Source organism: Nelumbo lutea, chromosome 6 (assembly GCF_056320005.1).
Source record: "Nelumbo lutea isolate HS-2025 chromosome 6, American lotus-T2T, whole genome shotgun sequence".
Lineage (NCBI taxonomy): Eukaryota > Viridiplantae > Streptophyta > Magnoliopsida > Proteales > Nelumbonaceae > Nelumbo > Nelumbo lutea.
In genome coordinates this window covers 71,732,168-71,756,365 of record NC_142689.1, presented here as the reverse complement: position 1 = coordinate 71,756,365, position 24,198 = coordinate 71,732,168, and the positions used below count along the sequence as shown (strand labels likewise).

Below are 24,198 nucleotides of genomic sequence, written 5' to 3'. Positions count from 1 at the left end.
TTTATGTGTTTTAATTAATAAAAGAATTTCTTAAAAACACCTCACTCTTTATATTATTTTAGTTTTTTTTTTCAAAATTTTAGAGGAGGGGCTTCTTATGTGTTTTAATTAATAAAAGAGTTTCTTAAGAACACCTTTAAATATATGTATAATTTATCTGAATGTAAAAGATACAATACCATGTGTACACGTATCGAAAGTTTGAACCTTCGGCCAAGAAGGCATGTATAAGTTGTTTTTGACAGTCATGGTATATATAAATAGTTTCTCAAATGTACAAAACGTATAGGGTATAATCCCTTTACACTGTGTTTGAAATCAGTGTAAAACATTATTGGTGTATTTTTACACTGATAATGTTTTACACTGAACCGTGAAAGTGATCGTTGCTTTTTGAAAAATGCAATGGGTGGAAGAGTATAAAGATTTACATTGATAAAACCGATGTAATATTTTATATCAATTATTGATGTAAAACTTTATGCTTGAGATTTTACATCGATTCACGATATAAAACATTATTCTATTCAAACGCATGGAAAACTGAACAAGAGTGGAGTTTTATATCGATCATAATTACATGCTCTTTCTGAACGCCTACAAAACCAAATCAATATAAATTTCACATCGATTCTTGATTTACATCACTTCTAAACGCAGCCTCAATTTCAAAAGTTGGGGGCGAAGGGGTCATTTTGTCACTTAACATCAAAGTACAAATAACTCATTATTACAACATGCATACTTTTTGTGAAAAGTTCAAAAGTTGAGGGGGGAGGGAGAGGGGGGAGTTCTTTTGTCACTTAAGAAAGTTTGGGGTGGATGATTTAATGACGATTAGGATGTTGACAATCAAAATTAGAGTTCGATTTGCTCCACACATCACTTAAAGACTTGTAACTTTATAAGTTACTATTCATGGAGAGATGTTCTCAATGCACGGCTGCAACATGCTGTGAGGTTGGTGTGAGGCACGTTCTATTAGGAACAAATCTGAATTCCAAAATTTAGCACTCATTGGCTATGGAAAAGCCAAATGGGGTAATGTCTAATTGATTTTTTTCTTTTTGTGAGAAAAAAGACTCGTGCATGCCCGTGTCGTGCCGCAGGCCAGCTTGGCCCATGGGTCAAGCCTTGGGTCAAGTTGAGTCATGCATCGGACCGAAGCTATTTATTTAAAAAAATGACAAAAAACTTAAAATTTTAAATTTTATATGAATTTTGTGTATACAATTGCTTATATATACAATAATTAAATAAATTAGTATAATAAAATTTAAAAAACTATTTATTTTATTAATATATTATATACTATATATTATTATGTAATTATAATTTATATAATATCATATAAATATATATAAAAATTAGAGGTGTAAATCAGGTCATGCCGCCTGCGGCCTAACATGACGATATGCGAGTCATGCTGGGATTGGGGTTTTAGGTTGATGGGCTGGCATGACACGACCGAGCGGGCCGTGTCACCCGCAGCCTAGCCTAGCACGGCCCATATATATTATTTATATATATATTATATTTATATAATATTATATAAATTATAATTATATAATAATATATAGTATATAGTATATTAATAAAATAAATATTTTTTAATTTTATTATATTAATTTATTTAATTATTGCATATATAAACAATTTTATATACAAAATTCATATAAAATTAAAATTTTAAGTTTTTTGTCATTTTTTTAAATAAATAGCTTTGGCCTGATGCACGACACGACCTGGCCCAAGGCTCGACCCATGGGCCAGCCCGGCTCGTGGCATAGCATGGCACAGGCCTGGGCCATTGACAATGCTGAGCCGACCCCCAAAATTTTCATCAGGGAGGGCGGCACGGCTCGCACTTTGTGCGGGCTGCCCATGGGATGTGTCATGCCAAGCTGTGGGCTGTAAGCAGCATGAGACTTGCTTGGTCGTATCGTGCCATACTGGCCCATGGACCTAAAACCCCAAGCCCAACACGGCCCACGAACCGTACTGGGCCGGTCCAAGTTTGTGCCGGGCCACGGCCCGATTTACACCTCTAGTCTGATCGGATCGGACCGTAAACACCCCTATGATGCTCAGGCTATGAAAGTCGAAAGATCAAATGTTGCAATCGCTGCCTTGGACAGAGCCTAGAGCCTAGAACCGGGTCCCCCGGTTCATCCTCGTTTTAAAACGTGGTCGCGGATCAGAATTTGCCGCTTGTATTTCAGTTTTCATTAAGACATAACTTCCCGAAGCAAGCCCAGGTTCGTTTTAAGCAACCTTCACGGGAACCTCCTCGGCTCCTCCTAATTCTCTCTCTGATAGCTATGTGCTTGTATTCATGCCGGAGACTATCGGTGACCGTGAAAAATCCGTTAACGCCGGCGATGAGCCTACAGTAATCCAGAGAAAAGAATCTTCGCTGTTGCAGATGGTAACGGCTCTCGCCCTTCTGCTCGGTCCCTTACATTTGGTCGTGGCATTGATTCTCATGGCGTGCTTCCTTCCAAATTACCTAGCTTTCTCGTGCGTAGTAAAGTTGTTCTCCTTTTCTCCGTCAGCTCTGCTTAGCCTTTTCCCTCTCTCTCTGCTTTCGTCTTTCTTTCTGAATTCTGACACTTTTTTTTTCAGGATATTCTTGGTTTTTACGGTGCTTCCTATTAACGATGAAAGTAAATTAGGCCGAACATTGGCATGGTAAAATCGTTTTTCCCTAATTTTCTTCAATTATAGTTTACCAAATAACTTTTTTCTTAATTTTATGGTGTAATTTGCATGAATTTTCAGGTACATCTGTTACCATTGCTATGCGTATTTTCCGGTGACGCTGCATGTAGAGGATATAAAGGCGTTTGAATCAAAACGAGCTTATGGTATGCATTTATTCATTCAATTGCCAATATATGATGTTTGAGTTCTTTTTGGCCTGCCCGACGGTCCTGGATCCTGGACCAAGACTAGGTTACGCTGATTTTGTTCATGACGGACTCTATCCAATCTGGGCTAATACGGAGTTGACCTAAACAGTTCATTGTAGAGATAGCCAAATAGCCAATGACATTACTACATGAATCCTGTTTTGTCATTCTACTCCATCGAGGGCCATATAATGTAAAGATCGTAAGTTAATCAAAGGGAATAAAGGTTGTAGTAGGTGGAAAGAGTATGAAATGGTGCTATGGCATCTAATTTGATGTTCACGATGATGAATCTCCTGATCTCAACAAGGACATCAGGCAAAGCTAACCAATATCTTGGGGCTGCAAACGAAACGAATTGAATATGGGTAGAACCAAATTTGATTCATTTACATTCAAGTTCAAATTGGGATTGCAATTGTATGTTGAATAGTATCAATAAATTAAACTAAAAATTATCAAAATGTTATATATTATTAACAATATGAACTAAAAATGATTTTCATATTTCATTACAAAATGAATTTAAAATAATTTATACAACATATGAACCTATGACAATTTAGTAAAAACACAACATCAAACCAACTTTATTAATAGATACACTACAGATTTTAAGCATATATGAGCATAATATTTATATATAAATGAATCAGTTTTTATTGGATTGTATAGCAGTTGATCCATATAGTTGGATCATATTAAACAAAATGGAATAGCGAAACAGGATTCATCTAGCTGACCCATAAAGTTGGGATAGGATTTAGATGATGATAATGATGGTGATGGCGATGGTAATAGGGTTGATCCATATTTGATCCAATTATAAATGGATTGAATTCAAATCACCCTTAATGGGGTCAAGTTCATATATGAATTTGGACAAATAGATAACGTTTGCTGTCATATTTGTAATAATGGAGACAGGATTTCTTGAAGGCAAAAAGCAGCAAACACCCTCAGAGCACATCATCCAGCTGCACATTGGCAAACGCCTTAGATGCTGTGCTCCCAGGGTGTTTGCACAACTTTTGCTTTCAGGAGATCTGGGCGTGTATTAATGGTGTTGTTGCACAGAAGGCAAAGAACAAGAAGAAAAAGAAGAAGATAGAAGATGAAAGTTAAGCATATGGGGTACGGTTTCACCATTTGGGATTGGCCTCACAATCTCAGACAAGGAAAAAATGGTGTCTCGCTACCATTTGGGTGAAAATTTTCCACTCAAGACTATAAGCATGTTATGGTTCAAACAGAATTCTTTCATACATTTGGAAGAGAAGGAGTGCAAGACTATTTATAGGCAAGAACAAGGTTCTGGAAGAGAAAGTAACTTAAACCTTCTCAAAAATAGAGAAAGGGAGTAAGGTAGGCTACAAATGGATACTAGTACCTTTGTGCCTAAACAAACAGTAGATTGTCTTTGTTAATAGTCTAGGTTGTTAATCATGTTTAAAAATATTATGTTTGTAAACAAAGAGAATCTACTGTATGTATAGGGTACAAAGGCATTAGTAGATCCATGTAGGTATCAAAGAGGTAAGCTTTCCAATCTACCCCTCTCAAGACCTTAATAGATGGGATCAACATTTTGTAAAGGGCCATTCTTTTGGTCTAATGCTCTAATTACACATCTAAAGCCTAAAAAGTAACTTGCTTTTGAGACTTTAAATGGTTTGGTAAATTTGTTATTAAGAATTTATGTCTAATCTTGCTAAAATGGGTCATTCATATTCTTAGGTAAATTTATTGTTTTGCCCTTATGTTGTTTAGTTCATGTAACTCTTGTCTTCAGAGCTGAGATCATAAGAGAGAATTCTGCACACTACAAATACTCTATTGCCGCCTCCTTTTTACAGTCGCCGCCTCCAGCATTTCGATCTCCAGTTCTTGGGAGAAATCAAGATTTGACTTTGATACCAATCTTTTGGAGAAAATATTGGTTGCAGTTGTATTCACAAGCTATCCAGTTGATTCTTGCGAAGGGTCAAGTTCTTTTGGAAGAATACTGTTAATTCTACTCCATCCTGCACTGCGACATCTTCAATGGGAGCAGATTTTGGATCATTCCTTGGGTGTGAACACATCCATTGGAAGATACTGCTTCTCCGTATTAGGTATAATCTCTCCCTACTTCTTTTGGTTCAGATCTGGTTTAGTTTATGGTTCAGGAATGATTCTTGAAAATATGATTTTTTAAATAGCGAATTCGATTCCCAATTGAAGGGAGAGAATTTTTTTTTTTGAAAATTTCCCCCTTATTCTACAATCTTTGGGCATCCATGTGATGGATATCCTATCCCTTCAATGGTATCAGAGCCATGGTTCAAATCTTGAATCATTTTGTTTCAGATCTGAACATGTGCAAATAGGTAAAAGGCGTTCTATCCAATTTGCGCAAATATGGGTTTTGGGAAATTTGTTCCCAAAATTGATGGGCAAATAATCTGAAATTAATTTTATATAAATCTGATTATTATTTAAAATAGTTCTTTATGATTTTCTTGATTTATGGGTTGTTCGTACAAGAGGAGATCGAATTCTTGGTTTGCGTAGGGAGAACTGCAAGATTTGCAGTTTCTTGATTTATTTATTACATTTGGTCTGTAAATATTTTTTTTTTTATTTTTAGACTCAATGTATAGGCATTCGATCTGATGTAATTATTAATAGAAATAGGATTTCTATTTATTTTTATTTTTGGATCGAAGATGGCGGCGCAGAAAGGGAGATTTCGCAGAGAAGGAGATTTCACAGATGGGACATTCGCTATCTACGATTTGCAGTTTATGAAACTGCAAATTGTGATCTAACCTCTGTTTTACAGAATGGATTGTGCGAATAGCCCTGTTTAAATGATTCTTGATTCTCTTTTATTAGTTATTTAATTTCAGATTATTTTCTTGAATTAAAGATTTAATTAAAGATCAAACCCTAGACCCATTCGAACCAAGATTGGTTCAAACTGTTTGGACCAAATCTAGGGTTTAATCAATGTTGAAAGTCATTCCTAATTTTTCCACTAATGGGCCTGAGGATTGATATTTAATTAAATGGTTAATTTGGCCCAACCTGTAAAGGCCCAGTTTTAAATAGTTAAAACTGCCAAAAGCCCACTTCAAAGGATAAAGCTATATGGGTCAAACTGGGTAACCCTAATTTAGCCCATATACCTAGATAATATTAATGGTTAATATTATGAATTTAAAATGGGCTTCCAATGGGCCTTATAGATGATTAATTGATTTGATCAATTTATCCCTGCATAAGATGTATGGATGTGTGATGTGTTGCGTACATGGGCCATAAGTGCTTGGCCCATGCTCATTTGACAATGGCTCTTGCGCACACCATGGCTGAATGCACATCATTGCCATGGTGTCCCTTTTGGTCATTGGATGACCTTTCCTCAGTGGTGGGCCCTACACCTCATCAAGAGGTTACGTGCGGAACCCTAGCCGATTTAAGGCCCATCGAAATTTGACTTTATGAAAGTCAGTGGGAGCCACTTTGGTTTGACCTAAATCAAACTAGGGCGTAATTAACTGTTCCCTCCAGCTAATATGAGTGTATGTGATAGGGAGATTCATATGATGAACTCTCTAAAGGCCTTTCATCATTAGCATGAAGATGAGTCATTTAGTAATAAGGAAATGCACCAGAAAATGGGCTATCTATTTGCTATTGGGCTTGTCTAAATGTTTCATAAGATGATAAGAGCATCATAGACCAATAGGTTCTTGTCTGACATTGTGCAAAATTCTCTCTTCTTATGTTGTTTAGTTCTGAATAAATTATTAAAACATTAAAAGAAAATACCAACATAATAAAATGTTACTAAAATCATACAAAAAAGTAATAAAAACATAATAGCAAAGTATTAATAAAAATTATTAAAAAATAATACTATTAAAATAAAAAACTGATAAGATATTACTAAAATACTAATAAATATTACTTAAATATTAAAATGTGAAAAATAACGATACAAATGAAAATAATATATTCATAATATAAAAATCAAATATAATTGAAAAATATTAAATGTTGTGTTAAAATATTATTACAAACTAAATATTAATAAAATATTAGTAACATAAAATATATTTCTGAATACAAATATTTAAATACTATTTATTATTATTACATTTATTTTTTTATATATTAATATTTCGTTAACAAAATATTTTCTATTATTTTATTAATATCTTAAATTTTATTCATGTTATCATATTTGTTATTATTTTATTAATAGTTTACTATATTATTTAATTTTTTTTATCATTCTATTCCATTAATGTTTTACTGATTTTATTAGTTTTTTGTTGTTATTAATTTTTTATAATATCTGATCACTATATCATTATTCATTTTTTTGTGTTATCATATCATTCTTCAATTTATTTATTTTGTTGATATATTATTAATAATATTTTACTAGTAATATTGTTTTATTATTTTATTAATATATTAGTACTAGTATTTTAATTTTTTGTTAACATGTTACCAATATAATATTTTTTATTATTTTACCATGTTACTATTTTATTATTTCGTTGTTTTTATTACATTCTTATGTTATTATTGATTTATTAATATTTAATTAATATATTATTATTATTATTATTTTAATATTTGTTCACTATTTAATTACTCTAATAATATTATTTTATAAATATATTTCTCTTATTTTATTACTAATATTTTATTATTTGTTATGTTATTGTTATTTTATTATTTTCACTAATTTTTTTGTTTTCCTGAAATATTTTAATTTTATGTTCATATTTTATTTAGAATTTTAAATTATTTTATTATCTATTATTATTGTGTTAATATTTTGTTGTTAATAATATACTCTTATTGTCTTATTATTATCATTTTACTGTTATTACTTTTGCTTTATTAATATTTGATCAATTTATTATCGTACTATTATTTTTAATTATTTCTTTTGCTTATCGTTGTTTTTCCTTGTTTTTTTTAATTTTTAACTATTAAATGTTTAATTAATCCCTTTTATAATATTTTTTCATTAACATTAACATCCATTTTCAGAATTCAGCATTCAAATTCCAGAACAACGTTCGCTACACTTAGATGTCAAACAAAGAAGAAAATCACAAAATTTCAAAGTACTTTCTTTTGGAGCTTTTTGCTTCTCAGACATAAGACTTCAGTGTAACAAAATGGCAACTAAGTGCCTATTCAGAATCCCTCACCCCACAAGTACGCTTTACTTTATACTTGAACCCTTTTGTTCTTTAGCTATATCTTGCCTTAAACACAGTTTAACCCTTACTCCTCAAACACTTAGAAAGCAATTAGTAAAAAGCTTTGCTTACCTTCATAACAAAACTGACCCTACCAAAATGGCAGACTTAGTGCCAAATCGTTTCAGTTCTGCTCTACAGTGAATTGTCCAATGAACCAATAATTATTTCTTAGAATTGTGAATATGTCATATCTTGGTGGGAGGCCATTGGAGTATTCATGCTATCATCTGTTCATCTCCCTAAGATATTTCTTTGTTTTTTTTTTTTTAATTTTACTACCTTCTATAACACCTAGATTCTTTCTCTTAGTGACCTCACCACCATCTCAGTTCAATTATTTTACTCTCTCAACCATCACCTTATTTTGCACATTGACTGCCTCTATGTATACCTGCAGTCTTTGGGTATGAACCACATTCGGTTTTTCCAATTGGAGTTGTTTCTCGTGGACTTTACGGAATTCATGCATCTTCCAAAAATCAAGCTTCTTGCAAGTAGTGCTGTAAGATTTCTACCTTTGATGCCAGTAAGATATGACATTAAACAGAACAGAATGGTGAAACAGGATTTATGTAGCCGACCCTATAAAGTTGGGATAAGGCTTAGATGATGATGATACCTGTTGGTATGGTTGGAACTTTTCACTATTTTCTTCTTTCTTCATTTTTTTGGAAAATGACAGATTTTTTATACACCATTCCTGAGGCATATATGGACCTGGCTGGGGATAACTCCTGCAACAAAGATGAATTTTACCTCACTTCTGAAAGCTGGTTATAGTTGCATCGTAGTGCCAGGTGGGGTGCAGGAGGCATGTCTTATGAAGCATGGATCAGAGGTCTGTTTGTATCCTTCGTTTCATTATTAGAGGATTAAGTGTTCTTAGTGTTTGTTCCAATTGTTTCCTTCAATAAATCTAAATCCCACTTGTGCTTGTAGGCTTTTCTTGTTGTACCCAGTCAAGTATTTCTCAAATCTCTCTGATAGTCTCTGCTTTGCTTCTTTTTATAATTTCTTTCTGGGTTTCACAACTGAAAATAAATAGCCCAGTTGTGCATTAAAAGCTTTGATTTATCTGAAATCCCTTAGTCTTGATTTGTGACATCCCATTTCTGATAAAATGGAGTAAAACCCAAGCAAAAAGATGAAAATACTCTACACTGTAATAATTAATGCACAGGGGCACTGTTTTCTCTTGAAACAAGCAACTACTGGGCCATAGTTATGGTGGTTTGTCTAAAATGGCCAAAGGCCATTACCCAATATTCGTCCCAGCTATCTAGGGTCTTGGGAGGGGTAGACTGGATATGGTCTAACCGTTGGAATTTTTTTTTTTTTACAAAAATGACCACTCGCAGACTTGGACCTGTGTTCTCACGCTTGCTAGCACAAGCTTTTACCATTACACCAAATCTAAAATGGGATGCTCCTAAATCACCAGTATATATTTTTCTCTCTTTTCTTGTGGGTAAGTTTTACATGCAATATTTCTCATTCAGTATGTTTAGAATGTTCACTTTTCTGGTTATTCGGGAGGCATATTCCCTTTGGTAATCTTTACAATCTGATTTAAGGAACACTAGTTTCCTTTCTCACATCATTTTTTGTTTTGTTTTCTGGCAAATATAAATCCAAATCATCAGGTCCTGGTTTTGGTGTAGAATATCAACCATTTAGCTGCAGGTTCTAGTCCTTGTTTTTACTATATTGGTTTTATTTAAATATTTCTGCTCCTTTTTAATTGGTCTATGTCAAATTACTATTTTTGTAGATTGTCTTTGTCAAGGCAAGAAAAGGGTTTATTCGCATAGCCATACAGACAGGCCGACCTTTGGTTCCAGTTTTCTGCTTTGGTCAGGTATTGATCTTCAGAATGGGAACCTCTATGCCATGCACTCATACTTTATTATTTCTTTTATGTCCTCCAAATCCTGTGACCAAACCCCTTCCCACAATGTTTGGTACTTTGGTCTCTGAAGGGGGTCAGGAATGAGGAAGTGATTCCCTTGCATATAGAGAGAGCTAGAAAATAAAATAAGATAGAACAGATTACATAAAGATAGCTTCTTCCCTGATCAGAGTACCCCACTGAGAGACAAATTGAGCAAAGCTTAATTGGTTAAACCCAAGATCTCCTAATAGAGGGAAGCCCAACTAACCAGACCCTTTTCAATTCTGGTGCAAACCTTTCCGACAGAAGAAGAGACATTTTGGAAAGCCCTATTATTCCTCTTTCCAAACATACCAACAGATGAAAGCTTTTAATCTCCAAGAAAGAGAAGAGACGCTGCATGTTTGGTGGAACCACCCAAATGACTCCAAAAACACCCAAGAATGACACCAGATTTGATGGGTGAGCACACAGTGAAGCAAAAGGTGCAAGCCACAAAGAAAACACCTATTGGCAATAACCAAACCTTTAGATCTGAGGTTGTCGACCGTGGGAATATCTCCCTTGATTGCTGCCCAGATGAAGAAGATCACCTTTGAAGGGATTTTGGACTTCCAAATCCAGTTCCAGGGAACCTGAATTTCATCGGTCCTTACCAACAACTGATAGCAAGATTTAATTGAAAAGGCACCAGACCCATCCCCAGTCCACCAGAGTTTATCTTGGTCCAAAGGATTAAAGACCATGGATCAGGGAAGCCAGTAAGGAAACCAGATTAGCAATGTCCAAACCATCCACATTCCTTATCAGCCATGGCACCCAGATGATATTGCTGGCTACCATTTCAAAACAGTCGCTACTTTTGATATCCTTGTCTTGGGCTAAAGCAAATAGAGAGGGGAACTCCTCGGCAAGGGGAACAGTACTGCACCAAACATCCTCTGAAAATTTATACCTAAGGGAAAAGGTTTAGAACTTTATTTTTGTTACAACATTTTGTGGGAAAAAAGCATTCTAATGATTTATACCTAATGGGAAATTGGCATTTATGTCAAATAAGAAAAGAGTTAAAGGAAAATGTTACGTAAAAGTGTCACTCAAGAATCCATTAAGCATAAGAATCTGATGCATGTCTGACATGGATGGTTCATCCATTTGGACATAGTCCTTGCAACACTGGCATATATGCAGTTAAATTCAAGTTTATTGGGATTGATCTTATTTGACTTTCCTTCTGAAATCACACCAATAATTACTTATTCGTGTTTGGGAGATAAGCCTGAAATAAGTGATTGTTTTGTGAATAAGTGTTTATAAAATAAATACTTATTTTATAAATGAAGTGCTTATTCAATAAACGATTATTTCCTTTCTGGTATGTCTTGGCCCATCACATCATTTATAAAATACTTATACTTGCCCTATTTAAAATTAGTGCTTTTTCACGAAATGCTCATGAGCACTTATTAGAATAAGCAATTATTTTTTAGCACTTATTTTTCAAATAAGCACTCCCAAGCTTAGCCTTAGTAGATTGGAAACTCAAACATTGATTGATGTATTATTAATAAAATTATTGTATGATATGTATATGTTTTAGATTCCTAGTACTGGTGATTAGAATGCATTTCTTTATATAAACTATGGAAGTTTGCATTTCTTATGTGTGTATGACTATAACCAATTCATAATTATTTCAACTTTAGATTTTCTTGTTATTGATGTATCTGTGGAATCTGTAATAGTTTCCCCAGTGTATCCATGACTATCAATTTCTTTCCACTATATCTAAGCTTGCACGATACCAATATTCTGAACATTGTTTCAAACTTTTCCTTGGCTGAAATATCCTTATTTCTAAATTTGGTCCCTCTATTATAAGGGTAGAAAACATTAGGAATAATTATTTATATATACCATATCTCTTTATAAAAATAATACTTAATTTAATCTCTTAAATTAAATAATAAAAATGGGTGTTAAACAAAAATGATAAATACGAGTGAAATATCCTAGTTGTAAATGACAGTGAACAAATAAATTAGCAATTGTTTCATCAATTTGACTTTGATCTCTTAAGAAACTTATCTTCCATACACAGGCATTATCAAAGGCATTTGACCTGAAGTTTAGTTCTGGAAGTTCTGTGCATGTAATAATCAATCAGCTTAATACTCTGTAAAGAGTTTGAACACAAAATTGTTGTGTTGATACTGAATAGTACTAATCTAGCTCCTCTCCCCATCGGGAGGGGAGGGCTTGAGTGGACTGAGGCGGCCAGAGTTAATCAAAGCAGTAACCAGTAGCTAAAGCATGAGTGCACATCATGGTTTTACAAAGAATATACTCTTCCCACTCCCATAACTCAGTGAACCAAGTCCTTTACCATTCACAAGGTTCTCCCCAGAACAGGGAACTCTATTTTGCCCTGACCATTCATCAATCTACAGGGGTGTCAATTGGACCAGATTTAGTCCAATCTGATCCGATCAAATATGGATCCATTACAAATGGATCAGGTCCAAACCAATTTGATGAATACTTTGGACCAGTCCAATTCAATGTCTGAACCTTCCAATCTATTCAAATTGGTTTTAATTTAGATTCGTTCCTATCAAACCTAGTCCATTGACAGTGTATTCTTATCTTCAATCAATGGATCAGATATTAGTCTGTCTAACCCAATCTAATATAAATCCATTTCAGATGGATCAAGTTCAATCCAATCCAATAAACACTTTGGACCACTAAGTCTGGACTGGTTCAATTTGATATGTCTTATTGGTCCGTTCAATCTGTCCAAATTGATTTTGATTGGATAAATCCAACCCAAAACTGGTCCATTGACACCTCTAACTACAGCCACAAGAATAGGTCGGTCCCACTTCCATGGGAGATAGGATGGGAAATGGACTTCCCCTATGAACCGAATTAGAATTAATCATGGTTTCTTACAGTGTTCTTGCCTTCAATGCAATAGATATATGATCAATTGAAATTTGAAATAGAAACACAAGAACTTCAGGCACAATATGTTATGACTTGTGAGCTTCAGTTTGGGATAAAGACATGTTTGCTGGCATCAGCTAGCATGCCGCTTCCAGCGAAAACAACTCTTCACTAGCTTTATAATTAGAAATTTAGAACCCTTATATATAAATAGGTTCATTCTTATCCTAGTCCATCGCTAGCCAGTCACAGTCATGGCTTGTAACAAAGTTACTCTTAATGAGGTTGTATTTTATGGTTCAAGTCATCATTAAGCCTTAAATAATCCAAAGATCAGGATGAAAGATTCTTCAGATATTTAAAAATGAAAAATAAACTTTTCTGGCATCTCTGTGTTCAAGTAGCAGTTAGTAAGAAAAAGTAGGAATAGATCAAAAGTATATGGGCTGAAATAGTAAAAAAATGATTTAAACACTAATAATTTAACAATAGATATAGCATTAAACAGAATGCCCACATCAAATATGCCACAACTGTGTTTTAGGCTTTTATCAATCTTTCAGTTTAAGGGATCTAAATCGCTTCTTATGGTCTCCAATTCAATTGGATTAAAGTAAAACTATTACCTAATTCATGCCAATAATAGCTAAGGGTGATCATGATTCATGAGCCAGGGTTTCAGAGTGCATTAACGGCCGTTGGGGCTGCCTGAGCGGCTGAGCCCAGCCTAGTCCCAGGACCCAGACCTGGACGGGCCAGGTTGTTCACGCCTAAGATTTGCTTGGCTCGTTCCAGGTCATAAATGATCATCCCTCATGGCAACACAAGTTGGCTCAGTTTGGAAAAAGTACAAATATAAATATATAAAATAATACAAAATATAAGGTTTTGCGCGCATTCCAAGCTGAGGCTAAACACTCTGAACCAAAAAATAGGGTAATCTGGCCAATTGGTTCGGTTTTGGTTTGGCAGTTTTAGCGTTATAGGCCGTTTAGCAGTTGGACTTGCTGTTGCTCATACGCAAGTGTGAAATACGCTTTTGTTACCCGAATTTGAAACTTTATTCAGGATGACTTATCCTCTATCACACTTCAGTTGATCAGTTTCAATACTTTTATTCATTCATTATGCGAACTGTGCTACAGGTGCAAACATTCAGTTAGTAAAGTAAATGGCTAGGCTAGAAGCCACATGAAGAAGGTGGACCAAAGGGTAATCGAAACAGAGGCAAGGATGTAAGTCCACAGCATGATGACAGAGCATTCTCTCTCCCCAGCCCCAAACAATTGGGTAATTGTCCCTGCCAAAATTATGAAAAACTTGAATCAGAATTAAAACAACCAAAGTCTAGATAATAAGTTGTCAAACTGAAGAATAAGGCCAAGGAAACATTTAGAGTTTGGAGGACAAACAGCAGTACAGCATTCTTTTTCCATCTTCCCATTTTCACTACCTATACTGTGACCTGACTAGTATGAGGCAAAAATATTTCAAACAACACTACTCACATGATTCAATTCAAGTCACTCAACCGGGGGTGCAAGTCGAGTACCCGATCTGAAAATTTTACATAGCATCAGGCTTGAGCCCTCAGGTGTGGCCGATTCAAAATTTAACAAATCTTCAATCTGAGCCTGCCCAAGTTGCACCCCCTACATTCAATCTAGTTCAGTCATGTGGCAGATTCAAAGTTTAACAAATCTTCAATCTGAGACTGCCCAAGTTGCACCCCCTACATTCAATCTAATTCAGTCATGCTACACTCCACATAGTTGGATGGCATGACTACCAGAACAAATCATAGGAAGAAAAGGAGAAAATATGTTCCCAAAGGCAAGAACTGTTGAATAATGCAACACAGTCATGTAAAGTATTTATCCTAACCAGCTTGAATGTGCATAGTTAAAAAATACAGCCACATGTTTCTTGGGGTCCATCCAGTAAGTTCCTTAGCTATGAACACTGCACTCCCGTTCTTGGCAAGAATCATTTACAATACCTATGTTCATGGCAGGCGGAACTGCAAACTGAAGCAAAAGAACAAACTGGTACAATGGATCAGAGTGAACCAAGCCATAGCGAATTGCCCCTTTAATAATGAGAATTCCAAGCAAGGGCAGGGTAATATAACGTACTATTATGATACCAAAAATGAGTGACAGCTTAATTTGGGACCCTTGTAAACCTACACAATAGCACAGCCGTAAGTTAGAACAGATAGACTCTTTCTAAAATAGCCAACCAGAATCAACCGCAACCAGTATAACTAAGAGAGAGAGCAACAATAAATCAGCAATTACCCTTCATTAGGTTTCCTCCCATTATCAGGGTGAGTGCTGGGACAGCTCCATCACTGCAGACTCGAAAAAGAAAATAGAGACAACCATAAGTATTCATATTATGAATAACCCAAGAGTTGGTCAATGTTTTTATGCTATGAATGCAGACTTCTCAATAGATGCGTGTACTGGATGGGTCAGAGACTGAAAACCATGTCAGTCACCTATTACCAACAATGTCCATTTAAGACAACAACCAACAACAACAAAAACTTGGATATTGAAAATCCATTCACCTGAGGGTTGTCCATATAATGAATGATCCACATCAATTCATAGGGTGGTAATGTTTACAGTATAGCATGAAGGGCACAACAGGTGTGCACTTCAGAGAGCTTATATTTCTTAATAATCTCAAGTTGGAAATTTCAGAGTTTCAATGAAATAACATTTATGGTTAGTCATTTATACCCCACCAATGAAGCTGAGTCTTGGATCACACGAAGAGGAGCACTTTCACCAATCACTGACCTTCGCATCTGAGGGACTATTCCAACCAAAAACCCAACAAACTATACATGAAAACAGAAATGAATTAAGTCCAATATAATTTCAGCAAGACATTTTCATCTTAGGTTAGCACATTTTATCCAAGGAATCGAACTTCAATTAATAAATTCCAGCAGCACCATTACGTATTCACATAAAGGTCTATGCTTCTACCATATTCACAGAAGTGTCTACTCAAGTGCTGCACTACAAGAACCATAACTACAATTACATCGCTGTCTGATATCATATCAATCGACATGTTTCTAAGCCATTAATGAAAGGGCAAACTGATATCTAGAATCACCTAATTAATCTTTTACTGGTTTGTTTTTTTCTAAAATAAATGAAGCATCAAAAGTTGGAGTGAGATTTAGAAGCCTATTACAATGGAATAATCCTCCCAGCAAGTAAAACATGTGGCAAAATACAGGATGACAGAATTAAAATCAGTATCGAGGAATATCAATAGCTACTGCAAAAAACAGTAAGGTAAGCATACCGCTCCAATAATTGAAGGTGAGACCAAAGCTTTCCAGTTAATCTTTTCCAAAAGAATCTCTAATTGATGTCTAAATTTAACTGAAATTGGCACCTTCATGAAACAAAAGGCTCAAATCATTATATCTCCAAAACTTGAATTTGTTGAAAGAAAGGAAAATAAAAACTACAGAGAGAATCATAGGAGATCTTCCAAATGTATGATCAACAACCAAAGAATTTCAAGATAGCCACTCCTTCACTCCCCACTTTTAACTCTTTATTGAAAGAATAGGGGATAGTGCTTGGTCAATAGTAAACTATTGGGCTGACGAGTGTGAGAATGCAGGTTCAAGCCTGAGAACAGGCATTTCATGCTAAAATGTTAAGAGGTTAGGTCCCTATCCAGTTCACCATTCCCAAAACCCCAGATAGTCAGAATCATAATTGGGTAATGACCTATTGTAAGATTGATTTATCCTTTCTACTACTCACATACAACTTCCTTGCATTTGCCTAGGTATCTTCCCTTCCAATTTTCCTGGATTAAGCATAATAGAGGTTTCACTTATTGCAAGCTTTTAGTTTCACCCCATCTTACTAGGCAATTACTCATTATTTAACCTAAGGACATCATTTGACAGATATAAACCTTTTGTATATCTTACCTGTTGCACCAATTCTCATACATCAGATATAACAAGCATACCTGACCGATACAATTCTTCCGATTTGTAATCTAATATAGAACACTAGAAATACAATTTTCATAGATTTAACCAAGTTATTGAATTACATAAATCATAGTCAATTACTGTTAATTCTTCATCATTACTTAATTGTGATGTATGGATAGGATCAGCCAAAAGGCTTAATTCTTTTAAATCCTAAGATTCTAGGGGGGACCCATAAATATATCACAGCTTCCAGTTTCACTTGGCATTGATAAGTTTTCTCGTTCCAAGTTTTCTTCCCCTGACCAGAAGGTAATATTCATGAGAATGGTCAGCGATTTTATGGATTTTCACATCAAACTCATCATAATTATATGCAAAAACAAGAACAGAAAAATATATAGGATAGCCTAACTGTTTTGCAATTGGCACTGGGATGAAGGCAAACTCATATTTCCCTTCTTGCTGTAGCATAATGCCATTGGATTTCTTCTGATTTCACTGCTCAAGAGAAAAGGAACAATATCAAGGTAAGGTAAAGTAATAACAACCTTCAGCTCTCCCTGAGGTTCAATGCAAGGCAGTTTATATTGATCTGAGAAGTCACTGGAGATAGAACAATCTTGTGAATTAAGTAGTGCTTCAGTGCAACTTCCTTTATATTCTGAGGTTTCTCCAGACAACTTTGAACAAATTGTGGAACCATTCACTTGGACACTGCTGGTACAAGAAGATACCCGCACAAGATTGTAGACATAAGCCCACAAATAAACAGCTCCTATCTGAAATGTTTTAGCAGGTCAATGAAAACACTGAAATAAGTCTCATGGAAAACAAATAACCAATACATGTTATGCTTAGATTACATCTCTTTGAAAAAATAACACTTTTTTGACAGATGATAAATATATTACAGTATCACATACAAACACACACACTGGTGGGGGTGGGGGAGGTAATCTACTCTCTGTCATATGCATACACATACAAAGATTCACTCAGATAATTAACATTCTCTGCTGGCTTGAAAAGTCAAGAATCACAGAGATCTTACAGCCATAGAAAGGGAAGCATAAGCTAGACCATATGTGTGGCAGATTTCATGAGCTCCAAAAGGATTTCCTTTCTCTTCACACACTGCTGGGATGAAAATGATAAACATATTCCCCATATTTCCTGTTCAGATCAACACAATACATTTAGAAAATGGCTATATATATAGTGGAAAAACTCTCAATATATGGTGAACATGTACTTCATAATTTAAATACTTGGAACTGCCATGTACCTGCAGAACAGCAGCCCAAGATGAGGCCCTTCAAATGTGAAGGAGGCCTTGTGATTCGTATAACTATCCATCCAAGTATTGAACCAATGATATATGTGATAAGGATATTAACTGGCATGAACCACCTAAATTATTCAGCTGAAAATTACTCTAGGAAATGATCAGGAAGACAAAATTAACTCAAATTCAATCAGAAAGGCCAAGATCCAGCATAATTTGCATACTATTTAGCAATTAATAGGATTAAAAGAAACTCACAACATGGCCATCCTTTCAAGAGTTATTGTTTTAGCAAGGTAGCTACTCACAAGTGCTGGGGTAAATACAAAGTATACAATCTGTTCACAAAGAGAAAGCTATATGTAAGTCTTTCAGAACATTTGAACCTAGTAAATCATAGAACATGAACGATTCTTCTATACCATTGATAGGTCAAAATACTTTGCAAAATCACCAAAGTGAAGTTGGGATAGTTCAGTTGATTAATTGAACTTGGGAAGTTCGGACCACTATGGGACTAAGTAATTGGAAAAATGTTAATAAGAGAGCTGCTACCAAACCTTCTTGAGAATAAAAAAATGAAAGAGTAATTGCATGGGGTTCATCTTTCTTTAGCTTAAGAAATAAAACCAAATATAGGGACAAAGTGGTTCAGCAATTGATGTGTTTGTTAAGTAAATTTGGTGTAGCAGTTTTGCTTTATATGTACTTAGCACTAGGGTTAATAATGTGTGAAAGGACACATCTTTTAGGGTTTGTATAATCACATTGATCGTTCATTTATTATTTTGTATTAACCTCAATAGGGGTCCATTGCTTGGAGAAATGGTAAAATTTCAGGTTCACAAGGATGAAAACACAAGTTCAAGTCAGACAGAGTTGATCTGTGCAAAAATGCCAAAGGTTAAATCCATATTCAGCCCACTCCTCCCAAGAACTCAGATGGATGGGACCAAAATCTCATAATGGCCTTCTATCTATCTCAGTTGTGGAAGGAAGAGAAGGGATAAGCACCTAAATCAAAAATTGGAATGTAAAGCAATCTGATTGAAGGACAATGCACTGGACGAATCCCAAATAGAAAGAAATTTCAGCTCCCATCTGTCACATAGGTCTCCCAATAAATGGAGTGGAGCTATGGGGGAGTAGGTTTGATTTGGGTAAATCTTCAGTATCACAAAAAATCTCCTTGTGGAGACCATAGAAGGAGCAAATTGGTGATACTATAGTGAGAAGAGTGGGGTGAGATATAGTTGACAAAGGAGTCCCAATTAGAATATCCTTTTAAGGCGTTGGTGATGGTTTTGGTTTCTGAAATGTGACTATGGGTCTTGGTCTGAGAGAGTTCATATTCTCTAGTTCTGTTAGTAGTGGCCCTTTTTTTCTGGTTCAGAATTTCAAACTGCATCTTTATTGTATGTAGTTTTTGTTGGTGATTCCATACTACCTATTTCTGTATTCTCCTTTCTATGAAATTTTATCTTTACCATAGAAAAAGAGTCTCCCACTAATTGAACCAACAGAACTGATCCTAGGCAGGCAAAGTAAATTGATGAGCATGAACGATATGGGCAGAATATGCATTTCCTCCATCTGAAATAGGATTAAGAATACTTTCTGTTTCCATTTAATATTGAATGAACTATTATAAGCATATCCATTAACAATTATCAGGTTTATAGTCCTCAAGATGAACAAAATAAATTAGAATTATAGATATGAAATGAAAGGATTAGCAACTTATTACCTGATTTAAGTGCTTCCTTGCATCCTCCCCTAGAATATCTATTTGATCTAGTGCAAGAAGTGAGCCAATAAGAGTTACCAAAAGCACTTTCAGGACTGGCATTGAAGCAGTAATGAAAAGATCCAATAGCCCCATATGGATATTTTGACTTGTCTTTGACTACTTATTTGGAGGAAAACATTCACACAAGCTCCATCCTCTGCAAGATAGCATCTTAAGAGTCAAATTTCACATATTTATAGGCAAGTATTTTTTAATTGTGACAAGTGAATCAAGTCCGAAAACAAATGTTCTTTTTGTTTTTAACTCTTTTTCAGGTAAAATTCAGGGCTGCGGAGCAAGAAACAGAGATCATTGATCATATCAAAAATTCCTTCAAAGAATTTAAAGCTTCCTCTACCTCTATTCCCTGAAGAAAACCATTTAAAAAATTACATATCATGCAAACCTTGAAAAGCCCAACTTATCATCAAAATCAAAATCTGTACTCCTGCACTAGAGAGTTTTCTGATATCGTTTTTAGCTAAAAAAGAAAAAAAAAAACCATGTTAAAAGCTTCTTCATGAATTATCCCAGAAACACTAATAGAATCTCTAAATTAAATCTTCAAACGTCCCACTTTCTTTGAAGAAAGCATATCAAGTTACACAACCCAGACTCTCCCATTCAAAATATATATATATATATATATATATATCACGTTGTAAACACAAACTCCAAAAGGATTTCTACATGAAGTATTATCAAGCCAGGATTCACGTCATAGATATATAGATTTCTCCAGTAAAAATAATCAAGGTGTAAGTCTTTATAAAACGGGGACGAGGAGAAAAAATATAAGAGAACAAGAGAGATGAAATTACCTGATGATGCTGTTAGAGCAAAAGCTCAAGCTATCGTGGGTACTCTGCAAGAAGAAAAGTCCAAAACAGGCTGTGTTGGATACTCGGATGAAAGGAACCTTGATCTCAGAAGGATCAGACAAGTGGTTATTTTGTTTTATTTTAATAAATAAATAAAAAACGACAAGAGACAGAGATATAGACAAAGATACCTCCTCGCCATGTGCTAGCATTATTTCATATGTTGGTTTGACACTTTGACTGAAGAAGCTCAGAAAAAAGAAAACTCATGATGCGACTTACCATCAATGAATGACGCAGAATCGACTCGAGTGAACCCGATCCTCTCTCCTACTACCACAGTACGGCTACTACAAGCCGACAAAATTAGAAACCAATCACCATGGTTCCGACTCTGGATCTGTTGCTACTTGCTATCCAGTATCCACTCCACGCTGTGTTTAATGGTCTACGTAATCTATCCACAAGTCAACACGTCAATGTGTGGATTTCTTCGTGGCCCGTTATTGGTTCTCGAACCGTCGATGACCCGGATGGTCGGACCGTGTGATTTGAAAATCGTCCAGGCAATCGATTCTATTTAACCCCTGAATTTGTCCATTGTTAAAAATTATTGACCTGGTCAGTAATCTGCTGGCCCAAGTAGTCGAACCATGGATTCATTTAGGGGTGTCAATTGGACTGGATTTGGTCCAATACGGTCCAGTTCAATGTAAGTCCTTTATAAATGGACCATGTCTAATTCAATCCAATGAATATTTTTAACCGATTCAATTTAATGTTTGCACCATCCAATCTGTTTTAAATTGGTTTCAACCAAAACCAAGTCCACTAACATCTATATTCTTATATTATATCAATGGACCAAATATTGGCTTAATCAAATCTAATCCAATCTAATAAACATTTTGGACTGGATTGGTTCAATCCAATATGCCTTGTTGGTTCGTCCAATCCGTTCAAATTGATTTTGAACTGGATGAGGTCCAATCCAAAATCGATCCATTGACACCCTTAACCCCATCCATTAATCTGATAATCAAACTGGTGACTCAAAAACCTGTGACTAAAGCGGTTCCGATTCTAGATTGGTTTTTAAAACATTGCACCTAAATAATCTATATCTATGCTTACCCAATAATAATAATAATCATCTACCTCTAATATTTATATTATATATTTAAAATGTCGAGGTGATTTGATTTCTATCCAAATTATATTTTAATAGCATACCATATCATGTCATCTAATGTTGATATTTATAGAAGTCAGTTATTTAAATATTTTAATGAACCTGAATGTACGAGTTATGCAACGAGTCAAGAGCGAGTCCACCAAGACCAAGACCAAGCAATCAACGAGTTAGCTAAAGTAAAGTAAAGATATGTAATTTTAGATACCATTGGGCCTTGGCCATCTCCACAAATAATTTGGCACATGCTTTCAGTTTCAGCATTTCTTTTCCATTGTAATTATTGGACACTTTCCAGTTCATGTCACGAACCTTTTTGGACGATCCGTACCGCACTCAACTCAATTATTCAAAGAGGAAATATTAAATAAGGATATATAAATATTATCTTGGCCGATATCTTAATTCCATAAATTTGCGCAAATCAGTGAAACCTTGAAATAAAACTTTGTTTGGTTGCAGTGAAATTTTATTTGTACTAGTATAAATGCATGAGAGTGCAAATTAAAAAATATAAATTCATTTATTTTTTTGGATTTTATTTTATTCTGTTTCATGTTTTAATTTACTTAATTTTATTGCAATCAAATAAAATAAACTAAAATTTGAAACAAAAATAGGTCAAAATTTACACTCAAATCATTTGTATTGCCATGGTTTTGCACCAGTGCAAATTTATTTGCATTGCAACCAAACACAACCAAAAGTTCAAATCACAATTCAAAAGTAGTTATAAATTTTGCGAGTAGTAAATTTGCTATAAGTAACATATATAAATTTTTTAGCCAAATGACAAGCATGAGAATGCATATCCAAGTTTTTTTGGTAGCAAAGATAATGCACTAAAAGAAGATGAAGACAAGCTACAAGACTCAAAAAAGGAAAAGAAAAGAAAAGAAAATAAAGAAGAAACACAAACTACAAAGAGATGTGAACCTCCACAGCCTCCATAAGCACAGTTTTTTACTCAACTTTTTTGTAATCTTCTTTAGTTTCTGTTTAACTATAGTTGTCTTTTAGTTTCTTTTCTCCTTTTCTGAGTTACTTGTTTTTGTTTGAGCCTCTAGCTTGTCTTTCACCAGCATGTGTAGATTATATCTACATGGAAGGTGTCTTTTCCCCTGTATTTATTTTTGTGAATAGAATAGGTATCTTTTGGCTTGTATCTGTGGGTGTTTTCTCTTATTTGTTGGTTTTCTGTGGTCTTTCTGATAAGTGTCTTTTATATTAGCTTACGTTTAGTGCTAGCACTTTTGTTGAGTTAGCTAGGTTAGTGTGTTTTGCTTCTCTATTGCCTACTTCTTTTTAGTTATTTTTTCTGTGAGGTGTTGAATGCTTATGTATGGAGAACTTTCAGGATTTATATGAAGCTTTTCAACGAGCGGTTAATGAAGGACATGATTTTGGATGTTGGGGGTCGTCCAGCAATAGTGCATGCAGTTTGAAGAATGGAGATGGTGTCTCGTTGGATGAATCTTCCCTCCACTTACAATTCCTTTCGAGGAGTTATCTCGTGCTTTACTTGGTCTTTGGAAAATTCCTATGGAAGAGATTAGGCTAGAGCCTCTTCAAGGAATGGCGCAAAGGTCAAGTCCAATCTTCAATTTTATTGAATCAAGTTGATGTTGGGGTGCATATTCATGATCTTATGGATAATGATATTGGATTGATAGCTAGAGAGAGATTTGATGAAGTTCATTTTTGTGACAGTTTTTGTCAAATGATTTATTTATGCATTTCTATTTTAATTAATGAGTCTGCTTAAGCTCATATTATTCCTTAAAGGGTCTTAGACAAGATGACCCTTTTATCTCCCTAAAATCATGGTATTAAAATAGCTAGATATGCTCCTTCTATTTCTCATATTCTTTTTGCTAATGATGTTTTTCTTTTTATTAAAGCTTATAGGGAGGAAATTGCTAATCTTTTGGATTTTCAAAATATGTCTGGACAAGCTATCAATTGTCAGAAATTCGGTGTATATTTTAGTAAGAATGTTCGTATGAAATGTAGGAGGTTGTTATGTAGACAATTAAAAATGGGTAACCTTGAGTATCATTGTAAATATCCAAGGGTTCCATTATTTTGGAATCAAAATATG

At 34.7% G+C, this 24,198-nt stretch overlaps 2 protein-coding genes and 2 long non-coding RNA genes across 13 annotated transcripts; 3 read left to right on the top strand and 1 right to left on the bottom strand.

The window, feature by feature from the left end:
- The first annotated feature begins 2,249 nt into the window (after nucleotides 1-2,249).
- LOC148849597 (diacylglycerol O-acyltransferase 2D-like) lies at nucleotides 2,250-5,760 on the top strand. 2 transcript variants are annotated; one of them, XM_088952056.1, is made up of 4 exons: nucleotides 2,250-2,520; nucleotides 2,626-2,691; nucleotides 2,782-2,867; nucleotides 4,705-5,760. In XM_088952056.1, exons 1-4 carry the CDS (start codon nucleotides 2,336-2,338, stop codon nucleotides 4,716-4,718), a joined length of 351 nt encoding a protein of 116 aa, XP_088808182.1. In that variant the 5' UTR covers nucleotides 2,250-2,335; the 3' UTR covers nucleotides 4,719-5,760. The 2 variants fall into 2 exon arrangements, with proteins under 2 accessions (XP_088808182.1, XP_088808181.1); XM_088952055.1 differs by lacking the exon at nucleotides 4,705-5,760 and having other exon boundaries at nucleotides 2,782-3,156.
- A 2,769-nt stretch (nucleotides 5,761-8,529) lies between these two features.
- Nucleotides 8,530-11,410, top strand: LOC148849596 (uncharacterized). The gene is made up of 3 exons (XR_016101306.1): nucleotides 8,530-8,687; nucleotides 8,868-9,023; nucleotides 9,957-11,410. It is a non-coding gene; the product is annotated as an uncharacterized LOC148849596 (long non-coding RNA).
- A 2,710-nt stretch (nucleotides 11,411-14,120) lies between these two features.
- LOC148849595 (protein PIN-LIKES 3-like) lies at nucleotides 14,121-21,094 on the bottom strand. Of its 9 annotated transcripts, none has more exons than XR_016101245.1 (12): nucleotides 20,906-21,094; nucleotides 20,043-20,241; nucleotides 18,554-18,633; nucleotides 18,296-18,420; nucleotides 18,062-18,183; nucleotides 17,559-17,789; nucleotides 16,356-16,448; nucleotides 15,776-15,876; nucleotides 15,326-15,378; nucleotides 15,161-15,210; nucleotides 14,910-15,052; nucleotides 14,121-14,325 (listed from the first exon to the last, which is right to left on the bottom strand). XR_016101245.1 is itself a non-coding variant. In XM_088951941.1 (12 exons), the coding sequence occupies exons 2-12, from the start codon at nucleotides 20,175-20,177 to the stop codon at nucleotides 14,201-14,203; spliced, it is 1,143 nt and encodes a 380-aa protein (XP_088808067.1). In that variant the 5' UTR covers nucleotides 20,178-20,241; nucleotides 20,906-21,094; the 3' UTR covers nucleotides 14,121-14,200. The 9 variants fall into 9 exon arrangements, 4 of the variants coding, with proteins under 4 accessions (XP_088808067.1, XP_088808064.1, XP_088808066.1 ...); XR_016101247.1 differs by lacking the exon at nucleotides 20,906-21,094 and adding an exon at nucleotides 20,775-20,854; XR_016101246.1 differs by lacking the exon at nucleotides 20,906-21,094 and adding an exon at nucleotides 20,491-20,736.
- Nucleotides 21,095-23,083: 1,989 nt separating this feature from the next.
- On the top strand, nucleotides 23,084-23,959 carry LOC148849594 (uncharacterized). Its single transcript, XR_016101376.1, has 2 exons — nucleotides 23,084-23,366; nucleotides 23,455-23,959. It is a non-coding gene; the product is annotated as an uncharacterized LOC148849594 (long non-coding RNA).
- The last annotated feature ends 239 nt before the right edge of the window (nucleotides 23,960-24,198 follow it).

Excerpts from the sequence above, each read along its gene's own strand:
- LOC148849595 (XM_088951938.1), bottom strand. The coding sequence starts at position 20,177 with ATGGGGCTATTGGATCTTTTCATTACTGCTTCAATGCCAGTCCTGAAA. Across the intron at positions 15,877-16,355 it reads CACCTTCAATTATTGGAGCG|TTTGTTGGGTTTTTGGTTGG; the intron begins GTATGCTTACCT and ends TTTCATGTATAG. Across the intron at positions 14,326-15,024 it reads TCCGCCTGCCATGAACATAG|GGACAATTACCCAATTGTTT; the intron begins GTATTGTAAATG and ends TAATTTTGGCAG.
- LOC148849597 (XM_088952055.1), top strand. The coding sequence starts at position 2,336 with ATGCCGGAGACTATCGGTGACCGTGAAAAATCCGTTAACGCCGGCGAT. Across the intron at positions 2,521-2,625 it reads CCAAATTACCTAGCTTTCTC|GATATTCTTGGTTTTTACGG; the intron begins GTGCGTAGTAAA and ends TTTTTTTTTCAG. Across the intron at positions 2,692-2,781 it reads TTAGGCCGAACATTGGCATG|GTACATCTGTTACCATTGCT; the intron begins GTAAAATCGTTT and ends ATGAATTTTCAG.